Below are 22,901 nucleotides of genomic sequence, written 5' to 3'. Positions count from 1 at the left end.
TTAACTTTTTTAATTTTAATTTTTATAAGAATATACAACTTATTAACCTAGCATTGAACTCATTAAAAAAAAAAATATATATATATATATATATAACACGCGTGTGCTATTCATAGATACACAAATCAACCTGATTTAAAATATAGAAGTATCTAGGGGTTGAAAATTATTTTAAAAACCGAGCCACATAGTTTACTGTGTCGGTGGCTTCCAGTGCAAAAAGAAATGGACTAAAACCCACAGATTGACACGTAAGCACTTTTCATGCCACACGTCGACGTGTCTTCACCCTATTGGTTAAGCTCCAACGTCCCAATCAAGCAGTTTTAATCAAGAAATTTTTCTTTAGCGGGTTACCAACGCCTAATCGCTCATTCCTTCCATTTATTTTTTGAACGGTGGACCAGACGTTAAAAACGACACCAAATTCAGATCGTTTCGTGTCCAAGAAATTCATCCATATCTATAAAGAAGATATATAATAGTATTTTCCTATTCTCCGCTCGCTTTCTCTTCGTCTCTCTCTCCTTCGTTTCCAAACCGATTAGTTTGACAACCATGGTATAGACTTGTCTTCCTTTTTCTTTTTCGTTTTTTAATATAATTTCTCTGTTTTTATAATAAACATGTTCATCGGAATTAGCGTTGGATTATCAAAATTTTTCATGATTCTTGGATGAATATTAATATATTATATATAGTTTTTATGTCAATTTTGTGTGTCTCTGTGTTGAATTCGCTGTTAAATTTGGAGAAATTGAATTTACTGTTATTAGTTACTTGTGGATTATAAGTTGTTGTTGTTGTTGTTAATTGCAAAATTACATAATTGAAATGTTGTTATTACTTCTTGTTAATGGTGAAATATGTTTTATTATTGCTTTTCTGGAAATTGACGCTATACAGAACACTCACTCACTCACTCACTCACTCACTCAGATGGTTAATTTTCTTATTACGTAATTGATAATTCAGAAATTTATGAATTCAAGGGAACAACGATAATAACTATAAAGTCAACCAAGTTTTGGTCTCAAAAATTTGGAGTCAGCTATAAATTCTCTGATTCTATCATATCGAAAATTATATTCTCTGTCATGTCCTTAAATGATATGTCGTTTTTTTACTACTTATGCAGTTTTACTAATGTTAGTGTTGGTCTTTCACCTTTTTTCTCGAGTCCTTGACGGCTTGACTTGACTTGACTTGAATAAACTTACTCTGTATTATCGTCATTAGTTACTCTCCTTTGCACATGACCAAATCATCTCACGTGAGTCTCCTGTATCTTTTCATCAACAGGGGCTACTCTTATCTTTGAGTGAATTTCTTCATTTTGATGCCTATATTTCTTTGTATTTCCACTTATCCATCTCGATATTCTCATTTCAGCTACACTTATTTTATGAACGTGTTTTCTCTTAATGATGCAACATTTAGTACCATCGAGACCATCCCTCATTGCTTGATGTGGTGCATTTGGAGGGAAAGAAATGTTAGAAAAGTTGAAATTGCATTTTCTAAGAACTCTGTTCAAATGGTTGTCGGCGTATGGAAGTTTCTCCTTCTCAAACTTATTAGACTTTATTGATTGTTGTGCTTTTATTAAAAAGAAAAGAAAAGAAAAAAAAAGCTTAGCTGTGTGTATGTCTAGCATACATCCTTGTATACTTGGTGCAGTACAATATATTCTAATAAAACTCATTATTTATATAAAGTAAAAAGCCAATCAACTAATAATAATGATGTGACTGAGTTGATCTGATCTTAATTTCATTAATACAGTTTTCGAGCTTTGATGTTCCTGATATCTAGTTTAGTTCATGTAGTGATTGTCGAAAAATAACTTTTTGCTATAAGGTCTCACGTGGCGTACCTTAGCATATGAATAAGTGCCTTAAGCATTCAGCTCTGCCATTATTGTCTGCTATTTCTTCTCCTTTTTCAGGCTCGTGCTTCGATGTGTTCATTATACAAAGTTTTAATGTCTTGAGTTGAGGGGCACTTTTATGTCAACATACATGTTGATGCTTGAAGTTATTTTTCATCTGAATGCTCATGCCCTCAATTGTTGTTTGCATTTCTTGAGGATTTTTTGGGATGCTAGATACTTATTTAGCTGAACTCTAATGAGTTTTGAGCTCATTCATTGTTGGGAATGCCATCTAATAATATATCTTTATTATAAGCATAATTTCTAGTTTATTTTTGCTTTTGTACGCTGCATTGATTGACTTTGTCTATGCTGGTTTGCTTGGATCCATATTGTGTAGGGTCTGATCATTTTTTTGTCTGTTAACTTATGCTCCTGTTGTCTCCATTTTGTGAATAGAGAATGCGAATGGGATGGGGAAACACATACAGAAGACGCATGAGAGTATTCACAATGGCTGTAGTAATATACCTAGACTACAAGGTAAATTTTTTGAATGTGGCTTACTGTTTCTTATAAATGGAGCACCTTATTACCTTGTTCTTTTGGATATCTCTGAAGGCTTTACAGCAAAGAGAGAAATGGGCTAGCAGTGCTAAAAAATCTGCTTTATGGGAAAAAGCTCATGAGCGCAATGCTAGGCGTGTGCACAATTTGATAATAGAGTTGGAAGGTTTGTGGGTGAAATTTGGACAGTATTTATCAACACGTGCAGATGTGCTTCCTGAGGCGTATATATCACGTCTCAAGCAGTTACAGGACTCTCTTCCTCCTCGTCCCTTGCAAGAGGTTTTTTCGATTTCAGATAATTAGAAATTTTTTGATTGATTGATTCGGTTGATTCTTTTCCCTAGACTGGATTTTTTGAAGTTCTTTGTACTTGTTTTTGTTCATTATTTACATCTGTCTGACTTTTTAAATTGTGAATTCTTGGCCATCGATTCTCTCTTCCGAAACCTGTCATGTAAATATAGGTATATGAAAATCTTTTCTAAGTGGATATCTTACCTTGACCTCTCTTTCAGATGTATTAAATCATTGTTGATTGGTGTTGTATGTACAAAGTAAGTGGGGAGATAGTTAATATTATTGCATGTGGTGTCTTTGGAGAGAATGAAATGCTCGTTGCTTTGGGGGGAAGATGCTAAGCTTGGTGAAGTTGAAGTTTTTATTCATGAAGACTCTTTATGAATGGATACTTTTTCTACTATGAGCTTCCTAGAGTTCTTGGACACTTTGAGCTTCCATTAGCTGTTATTGTATTTGTATTCTTTCCATATGTTGACTTGATTTTTAAAAAAACTTGGGCTTACCTTTGTATTATCTCTGTGTACTAGGTTTGTGCCACTTGTGCTCTTTTTAATGCATTTTTATTATTTTTAAAAATAGAGTGGGTTGTATCAGTGATGCCGTTAGGTGGTACTCTTTTGTCATTGTTTTCTTTCCTTCAACAATTATATTACTTGGGAGTTTTGGTAGTTAGTTAGTTTACTCATTATTTGGGATATCTTGGTTAAGGCCTAATCAAGTGAGGGAGATTTTGGCATGTTTGACAGGTGGCATCAAAAGATATTGTAGTGTTAAATGTGAAGAATGCTGTGCCTTTATGTTTGATGTGCTGTATTTGGAGGGAGAGGAATGCTAGGACTTATGATGGAATTGAAGTCTCATTTCTTAAACTCCAACCAAAGCTTCGGACATCTCTTTTTGATTGGATGAGAGCCATTAGGGGGTTCCATTTCTTCCTTCTTTTTGTTCTTTTTAGATGTTTGTAATTTTAGATTATTTTTTCTCTCTTTCGTTTCGTGTACCTCTTGTATACCTCGTGTACTAGCGCTATGCCCTTTTATTTTTTCAATAGAATCTAATTAGTATTACTTATAAAAAATATATTATATGAAGATAACCTCCAGGTACTTCATTGGCTGACTTGTGCAGGTTTGTCGGACTATCGAGACGGAGCTGGGAAAATCAATGGATGATCTTTTTTCAGATTTTGTCAAAGTTCCTTTGGCAACAGCATCAGTAAGATCCTATAACTGTTGTTGGTAGTTGGGAATAGATATGAGCACTTAGCTTAGGATATCAATAATGGAATTTCTGAAGGTTGGAGTGAGAGAAAGTATATTCTGGGACAATCTTGTTAGTTACTTATCTATTCTATGCAGATAGCACAAGTCCATCGGGCAACTCTGCTTGATGGGCAGGAGGTAGTTGTTAAAGTTCAGCATGAGGGCATCAAGACAATCATATTGGAGGTTTAGCATGCTTTGCTTTTAAGATATTGGGATGAAACGATTATGTTGAAGTTGTTTTATAGTTTTTGTGCTTACTTCTCCCCTCCCCCTCCTCTCCAGGATTTGAAGAATGCAAAGGCAATTGTTGACTGGATAGCTTGGGCAGAGCCACAGTATGATTTTAATCCTATGATAGATGAATGGTGCAAAGAAGCTCCCAAAGAACTTGACTTCAATCATGAAGCTGGTACGCCCAGCTCTTGCCTGGAATAATCATTTTGAAATGCTTTTAGTAGTTGTTTGTGATTAAAAGGAAAATGCTGTGTGTGTCACTCAATATCTTTTTATTGGATGTGAATTTTGACAAATCCACCATTGGATTACATTTTCTACTTATATTCTCCATGCTTACAAAATTTCCAAATGATCAAAAATCAATAACTATGCCATCAATTAGATGTTTAAATTTCAAGTTTTTGTAGTTTAAAATTTTGTATAAAAAATAAGTGAATAAATAGAAAACATCCGATTAGCATGAAATTTGACATGTGTGTTAAGACATAAAGAACATGTAATTTAATGGTTAGATTATAAAATTATGTATTCATTTTAATTTTTTTAGTGGAAGTAAGTTGGCTACAACTAAGTTTGTAGCCAAACTTTGTCCTAATGAACTATTGATTTGCATTTAAGGGATGATTTTTTTTTATATATTATCAGATCCATAAATAGATAGATATTCTCTTCAATATGTTGGTTGAATAACTGGGTGGCTGTATGTTGGCTATGCTTGGAATCTATTGTCTCTAACGTGATGATCTTTTTCTGTTACCCAATTATAACCATTTTATTTCCGATCTGGCTTACTCTATATGTAGTTTATATGAACTGTTATCTTGTTATTCTGGCACTTTGCATTAGTTATTCCTAAATTGGAAATGCGCCCGCGCCCTCCCCTCCCCCCCCCCCAGGTTTCAAAATTTGATTCTTATTGACATTTGTTGTTCTGTCTGTAGAGAATACTAGGACAGTATCTAGAAATCTATGCTGCAAAAATACGGGACATGATGATAACACAAATGCCAATCGAGTGGATGTTTTGATTCCAGATGTTATTCAGGTATAATCTCTCCCAAATATTTAATACTACATGTCTGCACACAGGAGTGCATTGGGCTTAGTGTTATGAATCTTGGATATAGGGATTAGAGGCCTCTTATGGTTTCTCTTAAGAAACATGATCCCAAACATAATATCAAAATTTCAAAAGACATAAAGAACCTAGATGTCATACCCCAAATTATGTGGGTTTGATCGGATAAGTGTGTGTTGTGTGGGTGTGTGCTGAATCCCACATTAGGTGTTTACTAGGCTAAGCAGGATTATACAAGTGATTACCAAGAGCCCCAATTGTAATTTGACTGGTCTTTTTGGGTATAAGCATGTATGTGGCTAGTGCTTTTGTTGGGTCATGACACTAGTAGTCTTGTTGGGAGTTCTTAAAAATCAGACTATTGCCATTTAAATTTGCATCAAGTTTTGATTTAAAGAAATTATAAATATGTTCTGCATGTGGTGTACTAAGAAGTAAAGAAAGTTAAAGTAAAAATAAAAGCTTCTAGTTCTTCACTATTATAATTACTTTTGACATAAGACTAGAGTAGCACAGTAGTCAACTAGTTAAGATATCTGCTGACAGATCCACTGTGCCTAAGCTCTTAACTTTTGGCTATAATTAACATACCCCTTCCTCTAGGAAAATCTTTTGGTTGCTCCCTAATGTGTATATATATATATGTTGAGTCCTTATGTAATGTTAAAACATTTGGCATAGTACATCTTCGAGTGGGTTAAAAGAAGCGTTTCCTTTTATTACAATTTACCTGAGTTGAACAGATGATTGACTTGGTTAAATACTTATCCTTTTTTCCTTTGAAGCGGAAAATATTGCCTTTTCATTTTCTTGTACCTTACTCTGCATCCTGTTGCTTCAAATGTAGTCAGCGGAAAAAGTCCTTATTTTAGAGTATATGGATGGCATTCGTTTGAATGACTTGGATGCACTGGAAGCATTTGGTGTTGACAAAAAAAAGCTTGTTGAAGAAATTACACGTGCATATGCCCACCAAATTTATGTTGATGGGTTTTTTAATGGTGATCCTCATCCTGGTACTCTCTCACTCTCATTGCCTTCAACACCCCCCCCCCCCCCCCCCCCCCCCTTTCTCTTTTCAGCTGGAGCTTAGTGTGAGGTTGTATCAAATCATTTTTTACAGTGAGGGTTATTTTGTAGTAATGTGCTGTAATTTTAACTTGTCATGAACTAGCTTTGTAATCTGAAATTTTGATGCATGCTTTATACATGTGCCATGCAGGAAGATAGATCTCCTCAAATGGGCCTTTTTTGTCAAGATTTTAGCCTAAAACATTGATAATGGAATCATATGCTCAGTTAGTAATTTCAAATGTACTCTTTTCATTTTTAGGTTGATCATATTTCCTTGTAACATTTGGCTAGAGCATATTACCTGATCTTGAGATTAATTTGCTTATTTTTGCTTGAGAGACAAATTTGACAATGAAAATGTGATGTGGCATGTGTGATTATAAAAATTTTTAATGGCAAAATGAAACTGTGATGACATTGTAATCAGGGCACACTCATAGTAGCTGGACTCTATTTTTAATTGTCTACATGCTCAAGAAATAATGCATTCACTGCTTTTTGGGGTGCATTGTGCAGGAAACTTTCTTGTGAGCAAGGAACCTCCTCATCGTCCAATTTTGCTCGATTTTGGGCTTACAAAAAAACTATCAATTTCTGTCAAGCAAGCACTGGCTAAAATGTTTCTGGCATCTGCTGAGGTTTGTAAAAACCTTTTTTGCAGTTTTTCTCTCTTCGCTAAAACTGATACTTTGCTGGATTTTTGGTTCATCTAAAAAACTATATCTGATGAGTAATACTAATATTTGACTTTGATTTTGTGAGCCTTTATCAGTCAATGCTTTAAAAGATGAAATGTATTATTGTGTTTCATTTTGGTTGTTCCTATAGGGCAACATATTTATTTTCTTTTCTTCTTCTTTTCTATTATTTAAATATGTAGCACTAGGTTGTCATGATGAGTGTTAAAAATTAAATTGAACTAATCATAATGAATCATGTTCAAATAATTTTGAATGATCTATTTTCACTCATGACTAACAAAGTATGTTGATGTGCAAATTTCCAGGTGCATATATATATATATATATATTGTTGAGAATATTACTTACCAATACGATATTGATTGAACGGGTTTACAATAAATTATGATTGCTGCAATACAACCGATTTATTGGTGTTTTCAGTTAATATTGCTTTGAAGTTCAAACTTTTCTCTTTGAGTGGTGAAATAATTTGGATGCTTTTGCCACAGGGGGACCACGCAGCTCTTTTGTCTGCTTTTTCAGAAATGGGACTTAAGTTGCGCCTGGATATGCCAGAACAGGCAATGGAGGTAACAACTGTATTCTTTCGAACTTCAACGTCAGCAAAAGAATCTCTTGTAAGTATGCACTAAGCTTGTGTGAGCATTTGTTTCTTACTTCACTCATTGTTTTTCCATCTTCAATAAGTTCTGACTTTTTATTTACTTATTTTTTGGTCTCTTAAGGAAACAATTAAATCATTGAATGAGAAAAGAACAAAAAACATGAAGGTTATACAAGAAAGGATGAAGCTCAACCCGAAAGAAGTTAAACGCTTTAATCCTGTAAGCTAATGTGTCTTCTTTCCCGTCAATGTTTTTTTGATATGTTTACTGACTATTTTCATCCATTTTCAATTCAGTAACAACCTCTTTTTCCAGGTTGATGCATTTCCTGGAGACATTGTAATCTTTTCACGGGTCCTTAATCTTCTAAGAGGTCTGTAACTAGAATACCTATGGCTAAATATAGGTTCCAATGGTTGTCCCTTATTATTTTCTATATTATGGATTTAGGGCTTTCTTCCTTGATGAATGTTCGCATAGTATATCTAGATATCATGAGGCCATTTGCAGAATCTGTTTTGCAGGGGTGAGTCTAATCTAAATCTTGGTCTTTCGTAGTTTATTATTTATTATAATTCTTGTTTATGTATTATATCTGATTGAATCCGGAATGCCCTTATCAGAAATATTAGTAGGGGACCAAGAGTTAATGATCAGTGGATCTATGACACACCTGTCCATTCTGATGTGGAGGCCAAGTTAAGACAGTTCCTAGTTGAGCTGGGGAATAATGATAAAATACTTGGAATACAGGTATGCAGCACTTTTTAACTATCCATGGGTATTGTATCTGCCTTGACTGTTTACTTTCTGTTGTCCTTTAATGTATGAAAGAACTAGTTCTATAGTAATCAGTTATTTGGATGGATATGAGACTGTAGACATATGAATTTAATATTCCTTAGGAAAATTTCTAACATCTTTACTTATTCTTATATGTGGTAGAGAATATATATGGAATACTAGCTTGTCATGTCAGGCATAGTTTCCTTATTGCCAAGGTCGTTTTTCCTTCCTGTACTTAGTTTAATGATGTTGTCACCATCCACATCTTTTTGTATGTTTATCTTTGATTATTGCTGCAGGAGAGCTCGGTATCACTATTAACTGCTGGCAGGAATTTGGTGCTTTTGTAACTGCTAGAAATTTTTGAGGCGTTTTAGAAATGGCATACTTTATTTAATTTTTTCCATCAGTCAAGAAATTTTATTGTCACTTGTCAGACCAGAAAGAACACTTTTTAAAGCAAAATCTGTTGGAATTTCAATAGCTATGATTAATGAAAGTAGTTGCTAGAAATACTAAATTCAAATAATGAGCTTTCCTTTCATAGCCATTTACCCCTCTCCAATGTGTTCCAAGATGAAACTGAATTACAGATCCATGGGAATGCTTTATATTTTGTGAAAGTGCACTTAACAATGGTAGGCTATTGATTCATGCCTTGCAATTTGGAATTAAACCCTGTAACCAGTTCTGATTATGAAGAGATCTTGAATCACCATTACATAGTTGGGCAATTTGGTTGTATGTTACTATCTGTATCTGCTTTTCAAGTTAGATTTAATGCTTCAAGTTATAGGCTATTGAGGATTAGTGAAGATCCATTTATTGGTTGAGTACCGAAGTTTGTTAGATTTGTAGTTGATAAATTACCGATTGTCCCTAAAGGTTAAGTCGTTAGGAAATGGTGAAATTAATCACTTATCCATTATTCTAACACTTCCACATATGTTTGGGCCCAGACTCCCCCTTAATACCTAGGGCCAATAGATGAGATTTTTAACTTTTTAAATTGGAGTTTGGGCAGAAACAATATTCAAATTTAGGATCACCTACTTTGATACTTATCGATTGTCCAAAAAAAACTTAAATTGTTAGGAAATGAATTTAATCACCAACCATTATTCTAACAGTAGCAAAGAGCAAATAATGATTCCCGCACTTGACTTCTGAATGGACAAGCAAAGGTATATAGGTCATTATGTGCTAAAAAAAAAGTTTTTTGGTTTTCTTTTTGGTTTGTGATGTTAGGTTTAAGTTTTCAGTTTTGTGCTTGACTTACAATGTTTTGAAGAGAATTGTAGATTTGGATTGAGTTAAATTCACTGGAAGCTATTGTTATTTTTATGTTACATTCATAAAGATGATAATCCTATATCAAGTTCCTTTGCGGCAAGCAGAAGTTTTATCTTTTAAATACATTAGAAGATTCCTCATTTAAGTTCTTTTCATTAGAAACATTTTCTGGTAATGTTGATCAGAAGAAATCTGTGTTTAAGATCTATGTATCTGCTTCAAAAAAAAGTAAAAAAGATCTATGTATCTATCAAATAAACAAATGGAACCAAGAGAAGTTTTTCCATTTAATTAATCTGGAAGCAATAGAATTACCCCAGCTAAACAAATGAATTTGGGTGATATAATCAAAGCATCTAGATGTTTCTTTAACCATTACAATTGATGATCAGTTTACTGTTATTCTTAATTGTATCTCATTTGAATATGTTGTTGGGGTTGGTATTTTAATGTTTAATGCATTAACACCCCAGCTTTTTCCTCCCCTTCTTTTCTGATAAATTTTTTAATAATTTTTCTGAAGGTATGTGCCTACAAAGATGGAGAAGTTATAATCGACACTGCTGCTGGAATGCTTGGTAGATATGATCCTCGTCCAGTGCAGCCTGATAGCCTTTTTCCTGTTTTCTCTGCAACAAAGGCTATCACAGCGGGAATGCTACATTGGCTGGTTGACAAAGGGTGTGTTACAGAATTTTATGAACAGCAAAGTTCTGTCTTTTCAAATGATACAAACCCTTTTTGTTTACTTTTATATAAACAAATAACTGGAATCCCTTTTTGGGTCTTATAACATATATCCCCTGGTCACTAGGATAAGGGCTCATCTTCTATTTTTATCTTCTGGTTTTGACAGTCCAAGCCATTCTACATATCAAAGGAATCTATTACACCTTTGATTTATAATAGTATGATCCACTTAAAATAAGTTGACATTGATTGAGCTTTAACAGTTTGACCTGACCTAATCAGAGATTTTGAATTATGGGTGTATATTGGCTTCATTGTGTAAATTTATCATGGTATAATGACTTTCAGAACTTCAGTCCATGCATAATCGCGGCATCCCTCTGCCATTTATGCTGTAAAAAAATCAATTTATGAATTGACCATTCTAAATTAAGAATAGTAAACATGGCATGAAAAGTAGTAGGGCTTTCTTCTTGATATGCAGGCACTCATTTAGGCCAGTCTTTCCGATGCTGGGTTTTGCATGTGGCTAATATCTGGATTTGTGGAGTCAGCAACTTGAATTTTTGTGTGAATGTATACATTGGCTGTATTTGTTCATTCACTTGAAAATTGGGTGGAGTATGGAGAGTTGTATTCAATCTCAATGACATTAAAATACTAGCATGATGTGCAAAATATAGTATGCATGCCCAAACATCTGTGAATCTTAAATTGAAATAAGATGAAGAAAGTATGGTAATTTTATAGTTTCTACACATGTTCCTAAATTTGTTTGAAGAACTAGGAACAACTAGGAACATATGAAGAAACTATAACATCACTATACTTTCTTCATCATATTTCAATTTAAGATTCACAGATGTTTGGGCATGCATATTATATTTATATTGAATACAACTCTCCATACTCCACCCAATTTTCAAGTGAATGAACAAATACAGCCAATCTGGGGGGAAGAAGAAAAACTTGGAATGACATATTTCTTAATATCTTCTTCCACAACATAATGTCTCTTACATAGTTTCTTTTGGAACATAACTTATTCTAAGCCATACACAGCTTACATTTACTTTAATAATTAATAAAGTTTGACATAATTGCGGTAATTCTTGAATGAAGTAATTGTAAACCATATCAAATACCCTTGTTTTCCCAAATCATAATTTTTTTGCTTGATGATTCACTTATCAAAAAAAAAAAAAATATTCACAATTCTAAATATCTACATGAGTCATGTCAAATTTGGGATGGTTTTTTTTTTGGGTGGGGGGGATTGGGGAGGGGGTACTGCATGTATTGATGCTTGCTTCAACACTGACAAAGGTACACAAATTTAAAACCTAAACCTTTTATTTTCCATGAATGAAGAAATTCTTAAATAATTGCTTTCTGGGCATATTTTATGGACCTTAATATTTGTTTATGAACATTTTATTGCTTAGAAAGCTGACGCTTGAGGAAAATGTGGCAAATATTTGGCCGGAATTTGGATCAAATAGGAAAGATCTCATCAAGGTTTAAATTTTGTCTCATGTACTGATAAACTTCTACCTGTATCAGCTGACATTCTTAATTAATTTTTTGTTTGATTTTTTTTCTGTCTTTTTAGGTCCATCATGTGCTTAACCATACATCTGGTCTTCATAATGCTTTATCAGACATCCTTAGAGAAAATCCTTTACAAATGTCTGATTGGAATGAATGTTTGAATCGCATTGCTGTGTCAGTACCTGAGTCTGAACCTGGCCAGGAGCAGTTGTATCATTATATTTCTTATGGCTGGCTATGTGGTGGCATTATTGAGGTATAATTGCTTGCCTCAGAATCTTTTGATTATGTTTAAATTTGTCTAGACTCTCCGCTGAAAATTTTAATGCCCTGTTTGGATCTCTGAATAAACTAGGGAAATAAAATATGGTTTTTGATTATTCCCTATAGGTATTTTAAGTTGAGGAAGTTAAATACTCAAGAAGCTGAGTTTAATCTGTGTCTGTAGTCCTTATCGTGCAGTTATTCATCATAAGTGTCAATGTTGGCATTTACTCCTCTGAAGTGGTGCCTAAAGTTGTTCACATTGCTGCTGACGTTTTAACTTACCCAATTTCTATAGTGTGCTTCTGCACATACCAAGATTTGAAGGGATTTCTGTCAGAAACTGTAATCTTGCCCTCTCAGTTTAGGAACATGGTCTAATATCCCCTAAAACATAGTAAAACTGAGTTTTACTGACTTCCTTGATGACAAAGAAGACTTTTGAGGCTGGATAAAGATTTTCTTTAGCTGCCCTATACATGTCCACTTCATTTCTTCTGATAGATTTTATCTCGCTCTCTCTTTTCAACATGCCCATGGAGACTGGTGATCCCTTCATTCTATTAGCAATGACCGTAGGGGTTGGTGCATCTTTTAGATATCGATTTCTAGCATGCCTTCTGTGTTTTGATTGTCAGTTTGATCTGTATTGACAGGTCTATGGGAGACCTCAAAGAGCTTTATTAATCTTGTGGTTTTTTTTATTCTTGCAAACTTTCTTGATGTTTTAAACCTTAACTGCTCTGCTGTTCTAATTTTCTGTTTGGATATCACAGCACGCATCTGGGAAAAAATTTCAGGAGATTCTTGAAGAATCATTCATTCATCCCCTTCAAATTGAAGGCGAGTTATACATTGGAATTCCTCCAGGCAAGTGTTGGGCTTATGCTTTGTTAATTCTCTTGCTTCATTGTGTAAAATATATTTGTACATATGATTGTTTTGTATTCTTCCCTCAATCATGTTTGAACTACAGTTTAGTTTATTTTTTTGGTAGTTATAATATTTAGTGTTGTGTACTTTTTAGAGGGGAAACAGACTTTGTTTATGGTAATTGGGTTATCATCTTTCTTATCACCATGTGTAATGGCTCCTCTCCAGGTGTGGAATCTCGACTCGCAACACTTATGCTAGATAAAGATGATTTTCAGAAGATCTCAGGGATCGGCAATCGTCCTGACATGCCCTCCACGTTCCAGCCTGCTGATATTTCCCAAGTTGTAACCACCATGCCTGTTGTATTTAACATGCTCAACATTCGTCGTGCTATCATACCTGCTGCTAATGGACATTGCTCAGCCCGTGCACTTGCACGGTACTATGCAGCCCTAGCTGATGGTGGTATGGTACCCCGGCCCCATTCCTCTTCTTCCAAACCACCACTTGGCAGTCACCCACACATCCCCAAATTCTCTTCTTCCCAAAATGTCAGCAAGAGGCGGAAAGGTAGCAAATCCAAGGAGGAATCTGCTGTTTCAATTAACAGAACTAATGAATCTGAAGAAATACCGAATTACAGTGATGTTAGCCATAGTAGAAATACCAGTGGTGATGGTTCTACTAAGCTTGTCAATGATAGCAGCAATAGCAATAGCAATAGCAATAGAATTAGTACGACTGACAGCAGTGAAGACAGTAATCCTCAAAACAATTCTGTTGGTAGGATTTTTAGCAATCCTAGAATTCATGAGGCATTCTTGGGTGTTGGTGAATATGAAAATCTCGCTTTGCCAAATAGTGCTTTTGGCTTAGGGTTCAGGAGGACTAAATCTAAGGAGGGGTCCCTCCTTGGCTTTGGGCACTCAGGAATGGGCGGATCAACTGGCTTTGCTGACATGAATAATAGGTTTGCTATTGCTGTGACCCTGAACAAAATGTCTTTGGGCGCTGTAACTGGAAACATCATTAATTTTGTTTGTTCGGAGTTGAATATTCCAGTGCCAGCTGAATTCTCAAGATTCAGTGAGATGGGAGCCGATGCAGAGTCGAGTTTTGGGAGACCTTTGATTAATTGAGAATGGGAAAACTTTATCCCTTTTAGAAAATTGTAACCTGTACCATATACATTGATATTTAAACTTTAAAAACTCTTTTCGACTCTTATTAAGTTATATACCAAAGGAAAATATAGATTTTATAGTGTTCTTAATATATATAGTATTGCTTACACTGGATTCAAGAGCATGGACAGCATGTGCACGTAACAGCCTTTTGGAAAAAAAAAAAAAAATCGTTTCCTCATTGTGCAGGATCTTTGTGGGTTTTTATTTCCACTTTATTCTTTTTGGTTAAAAATTTCTCTCAAAATACTGATGAATTGGATATAGTGGCGCAAGATGCTTGTTAACCATTTGAGACCAGTTCCTTTAAAAATCCATGCACCTCTGCTGCAGGTTATATTTTGTAAACTTAAATATTGTGCTGTAGTACATATGGTGTACTGGCATAAATTTGCTTCTCCTTGCCAACTTTAGGCATTTCTACAAAAAACTGGTTTTACAGTTGCATTTTTTTTTCAGCGGTTTTTAAAATTGCCACCATAGGAGACCTAAAACAATGTTTTTAAAACTGCCACAATAGGTTGAGCTATTACAGTAGTTTAAAGCCGACCTAAACAATGTTTTTAAAACTGCCACAATAGGTTGAGCTATTACAGTAGTTTAAAGCCGACGTTCTTTAAATTGCGGCTATAGATACCTTATTACGGCACTTTAAGAAATTGTCACAATAGGTACAACTATTACGGCGTTTTAAAATAGCCGCTATAGATTTGAAATTAGTATTTTCATTTTTATTTCTTTTTTTATTTTAAATGACCTATTACGGTAGTTTTAAAACTGCCGCTATAAGTTTGCTCATATTAAAGACCTATTATGACGGTTAAAACCTCCATTATAGGTTTGAAATTAATTTTTTTTATTTTTGCATTTTAAAAGACCTTTTACGGCGGCTTTAGAATTGCCGCTATAGGTGTGCTCATATTCAAAATTTGATAAAAAGGTCCCAACTTAATGATCTATAGCTACATGTTTTATTATGTAAAAATCTATAGCAGCGTTTTTAAAACCGTCGTAATAGATCTTTAAAATTCAAAAAAAAAAAAAAATCTCAACTTAATAATCTATGGCGTAGGTTTTAAAACCACCATAATAGCTCATATTATTACGACGGTTTTAAAACCGTCACTAAGGTTTGAAATTAATTTTTTTTAATTTTTTGGTTTTAAATGACCTATTATGGCGGTTTTAAAACCGTCACTCTAGGTTTGCTCATATTGAAAACCTATTAATAATTATCATAATTATGAAATTTCATACATATATATATAAATGATTTTGTTTAACAACGTTAATGTATTTGAGCTTGGTGATAGAGTGTAATTATGTGTGTATGTGTATTTACCAATTAGTTTATTTCTAAAAAAAAAAAAAAAAAAACAACAACGTTAATGTTAAAACACCATCTATTTCCCCTAAAAAGGAAGAAGAAGAGAAAACCTAGCCCTTTTTCTTTGACAATCTTAAGAGCATTTATATTAGCTTGTAAACATTAGACTTTTATAAATTATCTTAAGAATTTTTTATTCAATAAATTATTACGCTTCACATAATATGCCTAAATTATTTTCTAAATTTCCCGATTCATTAAAACTAGTTATCAAAAAATAAAATAAGGGCAATAAAAAAATATATATGTTAGATCGGGTAAGACCAGATTGGTTGAAAAAATATCAACCCGAGCTCGACCCAATTCAAGACTTAAAATAAAATTCCAACTCAACCAAAACTAAGGGATTGACTTTATTTAGATTGATTGGCTTTGCTGTTTTAGTGGGTTGGATACACACCCCTAGTGCCAACATTGTAATGATGTGAACTGATGTTCCCATTTAAATTACACAACTAAGCAACATGGAGTAGAAAGTTCAATGCTAATCTATGAGGGAATGTAAACTTGAGGCCAAGCAAAGTAAAATGGTGGAATAATTATTTAGAAGACTAACAAATAAAAAGAATACAAAATATATTATTACTTCATAGTTGGAATCAATAATATCAAATACCGAGAAAAAGAAGTTTTATGATTTATTACATTACACCATAGAATTATTAGTGATAGGTGGTTGGAAATATGAGTTGAAGTAGGACGTGGTATTTAATTAGGTAATATTTTTCCGTGTGGGCCAATAACATGCCTAGTCCTGGGCAATCCAACATTCTTAGTCACCACCTAGACATCGTTTTACTTTCTCAGCCTTATGTGGGGGCAATGGGAGAGTACCTGGAGACTATCCACCACCACTAGGCCCAGATGGAGGAATATGAACATTTATAGACAATATCCCAAAATTGATACTCTCAAAATTAGGACCTAGTTTTATACTCTTAGACCTTAGTGTGGGGTGAACTATGCTTAATGAGGTCGATGGAGGATCACTTGGATTATGTATGAGGCTAGGTCCAGATGGAGTAGGAACATTTTTAGGCAACATTCCAAAATTGATACTCTCAAAATTAGGACCTAGTTTTACACTCTCAGACTTTAGTGTGGGGTGAACTGTGGGTAACTGGGTCAATGGAGGATCACCAGGATTATGTATGGGGCTAGGTTTAGATTGAGGAGTAAGAACATTTTTAGGCAACGTCCCAAAATTGATACTCTTCTTCGTATGCACCAAGTTGTACGGAGACAATATTGGTATTTTGGCCAACATTTCAGATTTCACCCTCTTAGAAAGTGTCAGGCCTTTATTTTCATTCTTAACATGCACAACTTTGGCATATGTGATACATAATGCCAATCATTTGGAAATTTTAGGAGGAAGTTTGTAAATTAGACAAGAACAAGAATAAAATATATCCATCCGGTATTGTAGACGGGCGAAACTACCTATTGGGTTGGGGGGCCATCCACCCCTAAAACTATGAGCTTTCCTCTCAAAAGAGAACTAAATTAGATATTTTGAATTCAACCTATGAAGAGTACTTTAAGGAAATTATAAATGAGAACAAAACTATTTAGTGTATTATGAAGATAGTATAAATTTTTAAAATATATTTTTTAGTATGAAAAAACTCTTTCGAATTCTTAATATTGTATGAGAATATTGAGATTTATTATGTAATCTTATATGAAAATTTGATATTCAATTAAAGCTTATAACCTTTAAAAGTCCAAAAGAGAAATTAAATTAATAATTTTAAGGAAGTTATGGATGAAAATAAAACCATAAGTGTATTATAAAGACGTTAAAAATATCTAATATTGTATGAGAATCTCTCATTGAGATTTACGTAATCTGAGAAGTTATCGGTTAATATATAATTAAAGTTTATAACATTAAAATTCTAAAAGAGAAATTAAATCAAAAACTTTGGAGTGGTGTTAATTTACGTCTTTTCATAGTGTACAGAGTTTTTCATTGCCTTTTTTTTTAAGTAAACACATAACTATACATATTACATATATGCATTTGTGTGTCTCTAAATAATTTTAATTACTTTTGAGGTTACAATCTCCTTGCACCCCCATAAGGAAAAATTCCTAGTTCCGCCCCTAATTGCAGAGTTGTCTTTCCATTTTTTATTTTTATTTTTATTTTTTATTTTATGGATCTAAGGCTTAATATAGTTTTAAGTAAATGTATCATGGATCTTATATTAATTGGAGGAAAATAGAAAAAATAAAATAAAACGAGCCATATATCCAACTTAAATAAATGTAGTTTAGTAAATTTATTATGAATGCCATGTAAATTTGGTTGACATCACAAAAGGCACGCCCTGTAAATTTAAGGGATCTTGATATCTTGCAAAAGTCAGAGCTGCCATTGAGCCATATCTTTTAGCTTCAAATTCATTAAGTTTTTCATTCAGGAGTTTTTTCATTAGCTTACGGTTTAGATTGCGGAATAATTTTTTTCATCAAAGTTTCTTCTACACATTTGAAACAGTTGCTCATGCACATTCATCCCCCAACTTCATGAAAATATCAAAACAAATAAGCACTTCAATAAAACAATTCTTGAAGAAAATATTGAAACAAAAACTATCCAATACCATAGCAAAATTTTAGTTTTAGGTCCTGTTAATTTAGTTATTGTTTGCAAATTATTTGTTTGTAATAATTTTTTGTTAAATACTTTGGGCCAATGATCTATGTTTGTTTGGGCTGGTATGTGGTTTTTTGGACTGGTTTGTAATGTTGTTTAAGTAAGATTGTAGAGGAGGGCCAAGTTTTATTTTCCTTAGGCCCAAATTCAAATTCAACCCTAATATATAGATATAATTATATATATATGAAATTCAACAATTACGATAATTATTTATAGACATTTATTTTGATTGTCATCGTATAAGAAATGTAGGGTCGTTTTTTGTAGTCCAAGCCCAAAGGATATGGGTTAAAGGCCCGACGAACCCAGAACAATGAATTTGTAGAGAGTGGATCGAAAGTTTAGGCGCTCGCCGGCGTGCATGAAGCATAAATTACTTTCCTTTTATTGAAAGATGCTAAGTTCGATTTACAACTAGGAGATGCTCCTCAGCCCATGGCCGAAGAGGTTTATCCTTCCCCCCAAAAACTCCCTCCCCCTTTACACTTTGCTCCCCTTTCTTATATATCCCTTTCTTCCTCCTCCTGTTGATCATCTATTGGCCTCCCTTCTGACCGTCTGTCCCATCAGAGGTCATATACGTGCTCAGGTGGCTCACCCTGATCGATGTTGCCCTGTCAAGGGGTTACATCCCCATTAATGCGGCCAAAAGGGTTAGGTGAGCGTATTCGATGCTGAGATGACAGTTCGCCCAGAGCTTGCCCCTTCTCCGTACTTCTGTTGCCAACGCGTGACATTGGGCCCTCTCCTCCTCGGATATTCCAGGAGTCCTTTGGTAGGGTGGTCCTCTTGTTTTTCCGAGGTCTCGGACGCCCGAGGACAGGGTCATCCTCGGACCCATCATGCATCCTCAGCGTGGGCCGTTTGGGCTTAGCTTGGAGTGGGTCAAGGCTACCCGATTTTCTAGCCCCACAATAGCCCCTCAAAATCTTGCTGCACGCATCCTCGGGCGGGGAGAAGGATTTTGACATCCTCGGCCTTACCCTCCCCCTCGTCAGTACTGGGGTCTATTCATCTGTCCAAGGCACGTCACTGACGTTTCGGAGCACGTAACGTGCCCATCATTAAATTCAGGCGGCTCTATGCTCCCCACGTCTAATGAGGCGTTACCCATCCAACGGTGGAGGTTCGTCTCACATTTATGGGTGGGAAAACCCGCATGGTTCCTTGATTTGGAGTATAAATACCCGTACGAATCGCTTCTCCCTGTTTCCCATTTGTAATCAAGAATTCTCGTGCGCCCCTTCTGAGTTCGGCCACACTCTCACTAGCACCTCCAGCACAAAAAGCCTGTCCGAGGAGCTCCTCCTCTTTTCAGTAAGTCGCTCTATCCCTCTCTGAGCTCTCTCTCTACTCTTTCTTCTACTTTGCCTGTTCTTTCTTAGTTCTTTTAGGTGTCAATCGGGATGGGTAGGTTTAAGAAATATGTCGATACTGAGGAGGCGATGGGGAAATTCATCACCGACTACCGAATTCCCGGCAATGTAGGTCTGAGATATTGTGAGGATGGGGATTGGCGCATACACAGACAGGAGGGCGAGGTGGTAATTCCCATTGTCGCCTTCCTTAAAGGGGGGATGACGATCCCCAAGGGGCCGGTGATGAGGGATTACCTCACGCACTTCCGGTTGGCCCCTACCTAGTGTGGGATAAACGTCTTTAGGATTCTGGGCTGTGTGGACGCCCTAAACAAGAAGATGGGGCTGAGGTTGACCCACCACGACGTGAACTGGTGTTACAACCTTCAGCTTCTAAAGGGCAAGTCGTATTACCTGAAGACGAGAGACGACAGGGTGCGGCTCATTCAGTGCCTCCCCGAGTCCAACAAGGGGTTTAACGAGGATTTCCTCATCGTGTCAGGGGAGTGACACGATGGCCTTCACTGCCCAACAACAGAGGGAATACCAGGTGGGGCAGTGGGAAACATGAGGGGTTTCAAGTTCTCGTCTTTTTTCTTCCTCCTTTTTTTTTTTTTTTTTTTTACTAACGCGGTGGTGCTTTCCGTTTGCAGACCCGCACGCTTTTGAGCGTCACTTCCATCTGGTCAATCAGGAAGATTTGCAGAAGGTGCTGAGGGCGTCGGTGTATATAAACAAGGACGATAATCAGGTTAGGGCCGCCCACATAATTTTGGGGTATAAACCTACCCAGAAATCGTTCCCTGTTCCGAAGCACGTCATCCGAGCCAACGATCCTCGGCTTCAGAGGATTACTGTGATCGAGGACGGATTTTTGTTCCCCGAGGAATCCTCCGACCAGGAAGCTGTCACACTAGCCGTCCCCTCCTCTTCCCAACCGTTCGCCGAGGCCGCCGAGGAAACTCCAGAGGGGGAAGGGGACGCGTTTGACGCTTTCACTCAACTTGATCAATCCGAGGACCCTCCCGGGGACTTGGGTGATCCCAATTTGACCGAAGCAGACCTCCTTGCTTCAGAAGCCCCTCCTCGGCCGAGAATGGGTTACAAGAGGAAGCCCACCACCAACTTGCTGGACCTGATTGAGGGCCAGTCGGGGGAGTCCCGACAGAAACTTTCCACTCCACCTCTGAAGACTAGGTCGACTTCCGCTCAGCAGAAGCTCCCTTCTCCTCCTTCTTAGACGCGCTCACCCTCTGGGTCCGTGCCTGTCGGCCCCAAGAAGAAGAAGGATAAGGGTAAAAGGCCTGTGGAGGATAAGACGGTGTCCTCGCAGGAGGAGGACACTACTCTGCGGCCGTCCAAGCAGCTCAAAATAGGCGATAAGAGCCAGAAGAGGCAGGTCGTCGATACCACCTCTTCCGAGGCCCAGGCTTGGCTCCCAACCCCGATGCTCCGTGGGGAGCTCTTGAGGAATAACGCCTTCCTCCGAGACTTCAATGAGGGCGAAGGTGCGCGCGTGGCCGATGCGCTGGAGAGGAGCCTGCTGCTTCCGGCAGACATGGCTGAGCTTAACTCTTTGACGAGCGAGCAGGTCTTCCTCAGCCTCAAGCGATATGTGGGGATGGTAAGGGCTACAACTTCGACTCTTCTCCCACTCTTTTTCTTTTATTGGGCTTATAGCGCATTGGTTATTCTGGCAGGCTGTCCAAGCTATCTTTATGTTGGAGGGGGCGGCAAACGACCAGAGGGAGGCCCTCAAACGGGAGCGTGATTGGCACCTCCGGGCCACCGGGGCTCTGAAGAATTCCGAGGCTGACCTCGCCAAGGCCTGAGAGGATTTGAAGGCGGTGACCAGGGAGCGGGACAGTGCACTGTCTGGTCTTAAGGGCGCCCAGAACCAGGCCAAGGAGCAGACGAGGTGCCTGGGCGAGGCGGAAGGGCAATTGCAGATCGCGAGGGATCTGATCGCTGATCTGCGGGCTAAGGTGACAAAGGCCGAGGGGGCCCAGAGGGAGGCAGAATGGGCCAGAGACGGGGCTCGGCGGGCTAAGGACGAGGCTGACTACGGCAGGGAGATAGCCCTGAGTGCCAAGGAGGAGACTGAGACCGCAGCCTACGCTGATGGGGTGGCTGCGGTAGAGGCCCTCTACAAAGCTCAAGTCCCGGGAGTGTGTAGGCGATACTGTTCCCAGGTCTGGGCTGAGGCCCTCAAACAAGCTGGGGTGGAGGCCACGTCCGACCTATGGAAGGCAGAGAGCGTGTATTACCCCCCCGCTATCCGCGAAACCGCCCCTGGTGGCGTTAAGGTCGGGGAGATTGTTGAAGAGGTGGGGGCTGCTGAACTAGGAGAGCATTCGAGTGAGGAGGTGCCTCAAGAGATAGTGGAGATCCCGCCCGATGATCAAACCCCCGCCGCCGAGGAAGCAGCTGCTCTCGCCGCACCCTTGTAGGCCAGGGCTTGGAGGGGTCAGGGGTTGCCCCTGTCCAGCATGAGTAAAAGGAGTAGACTCCCCGACGTCTCAGCTCGTCCTACTCTCGCGTCATTTTATTTTATTTTGTTGTGCTTCTCCTCTATGTACTGTGGCTCTTGCCATGCAACTTTTACGGACTCATTATTGTAATGCGGATTTAATTTCCCTTTCTTTTTATTTCAATTGCTTATTTGTGCACACGCTGCCTGCTTTTCCTCTTTTCCTTCGATCTGCACGATTTTAGCTTGAATTGTATGTCGGCCAGTTGTGCCAGTAACGATGATAAGGAGAGAAAACATATGCATGGGTAGCCCTCTTGCGTCTCAAGGGCTAGGTGGGGCTTGATCCTTTCCTAACTTGGGATATTTTGTAGCTAGTCTCCCTGTAGGCCTGAGTCCGAGGACCATGCAATGCTTTGGTTCTGTCTAGTACCCAGGTATAGCTGAGCGGTTAGTTTCCCCATAGGCTTGAGTCTGAGGACCATGCAATGCCTTGGTTCTGTCTAACGCTTTCTTTTCTCTGTAAGTATCTAGTTTCCCCATAGGTTTGAGTTCGAGGACCATGCAATACCTTGGTTCTGTCTAGTACCCAGGTATAGCTGAGCAGTTAGTTTCCCCATAGGCTTGAGTCCGAGGACCATGCAATGCCTTGGTTCTGTCTAACGCTT

At 37.3% G+C, this 22,901-nt stretch overlaps 1 protein-coding gene across 4 annotated transcripts; it reads left to right on the top strand.

Annotated features, from left to right (window-relative positions):
* The first annotated feature begins 380 nt into the window (after positions 1–380).
* LOC112004386 (uncharacterized) lies at positions 381–14,439 on the top strand. 4 transcript variants are annotated; one of them, XM_065772141.1, is made up of 20 exons: positions 381–561; positions 1,393–1,549; positions 2,333–2,416; positions 2,495–2,722; positions 3,872–3,958; positions 4,102–4,191; positions 4,291–4,417; positions 5,187–5,290; positions 6,171–6,339; positions 6,914–7,035; positions 7,590–7,718; positions 7,827–7,925; positions 8,022–8,079; positions 8,157–8,232; positions 8,330–8,459; positions 10,309–10,466; positions 11,921–11,993; positions 12,088–12,282; positions 13,067–13,160; positions 13,392–14,439. In XM_065772141.1, exons 2-20 carry the CDS (start codon positions 1,406–1,408, stop codon positions 14,303–14,305), a joined length of 3,081 nt encoding a protein of 1,026 aa, XP_065628213.1. In that variant the 5' UTR covers positions 381–561; positions 1,393–1,405; the 3' UTR covers positions 14,306–14,439. The 4 variants fall into 4 exon arrangements, with proteins under 4 accessions (XP_065628213.1, XP_023892396.1, XP_065628214.1 ...); XM_024036628.2 differs by lacking the exon at positions 1,393–1,549; XM_065772142.1 differs by lacking the exon at positions 381–561 and having other exon boundaries at positions 1,417–1,549.
* Positions 14,440–22,901: the final 8,462 nt, after the last annotated feature.

Source organism: Quercus suber, unplaced genomic scaffold, assembly GCF_002906115.3.
Source record: "Quercus suber isolate HL8 unplaced genomic scaffold, Cork oak 2.0 scaffold_54, whole genome shotgun sequence".
NCBI lineage: Eukaryota > Viridiplantae > Streptophyta > Magnoliopsida > Fagales > Fagaceae > Quercus > Quercus suber.
The sequence above is the reverse complement of the archived record's forward strand: the minus strand, read 5'-3'. Positions and strand labels throughout refer to the sequence as shown.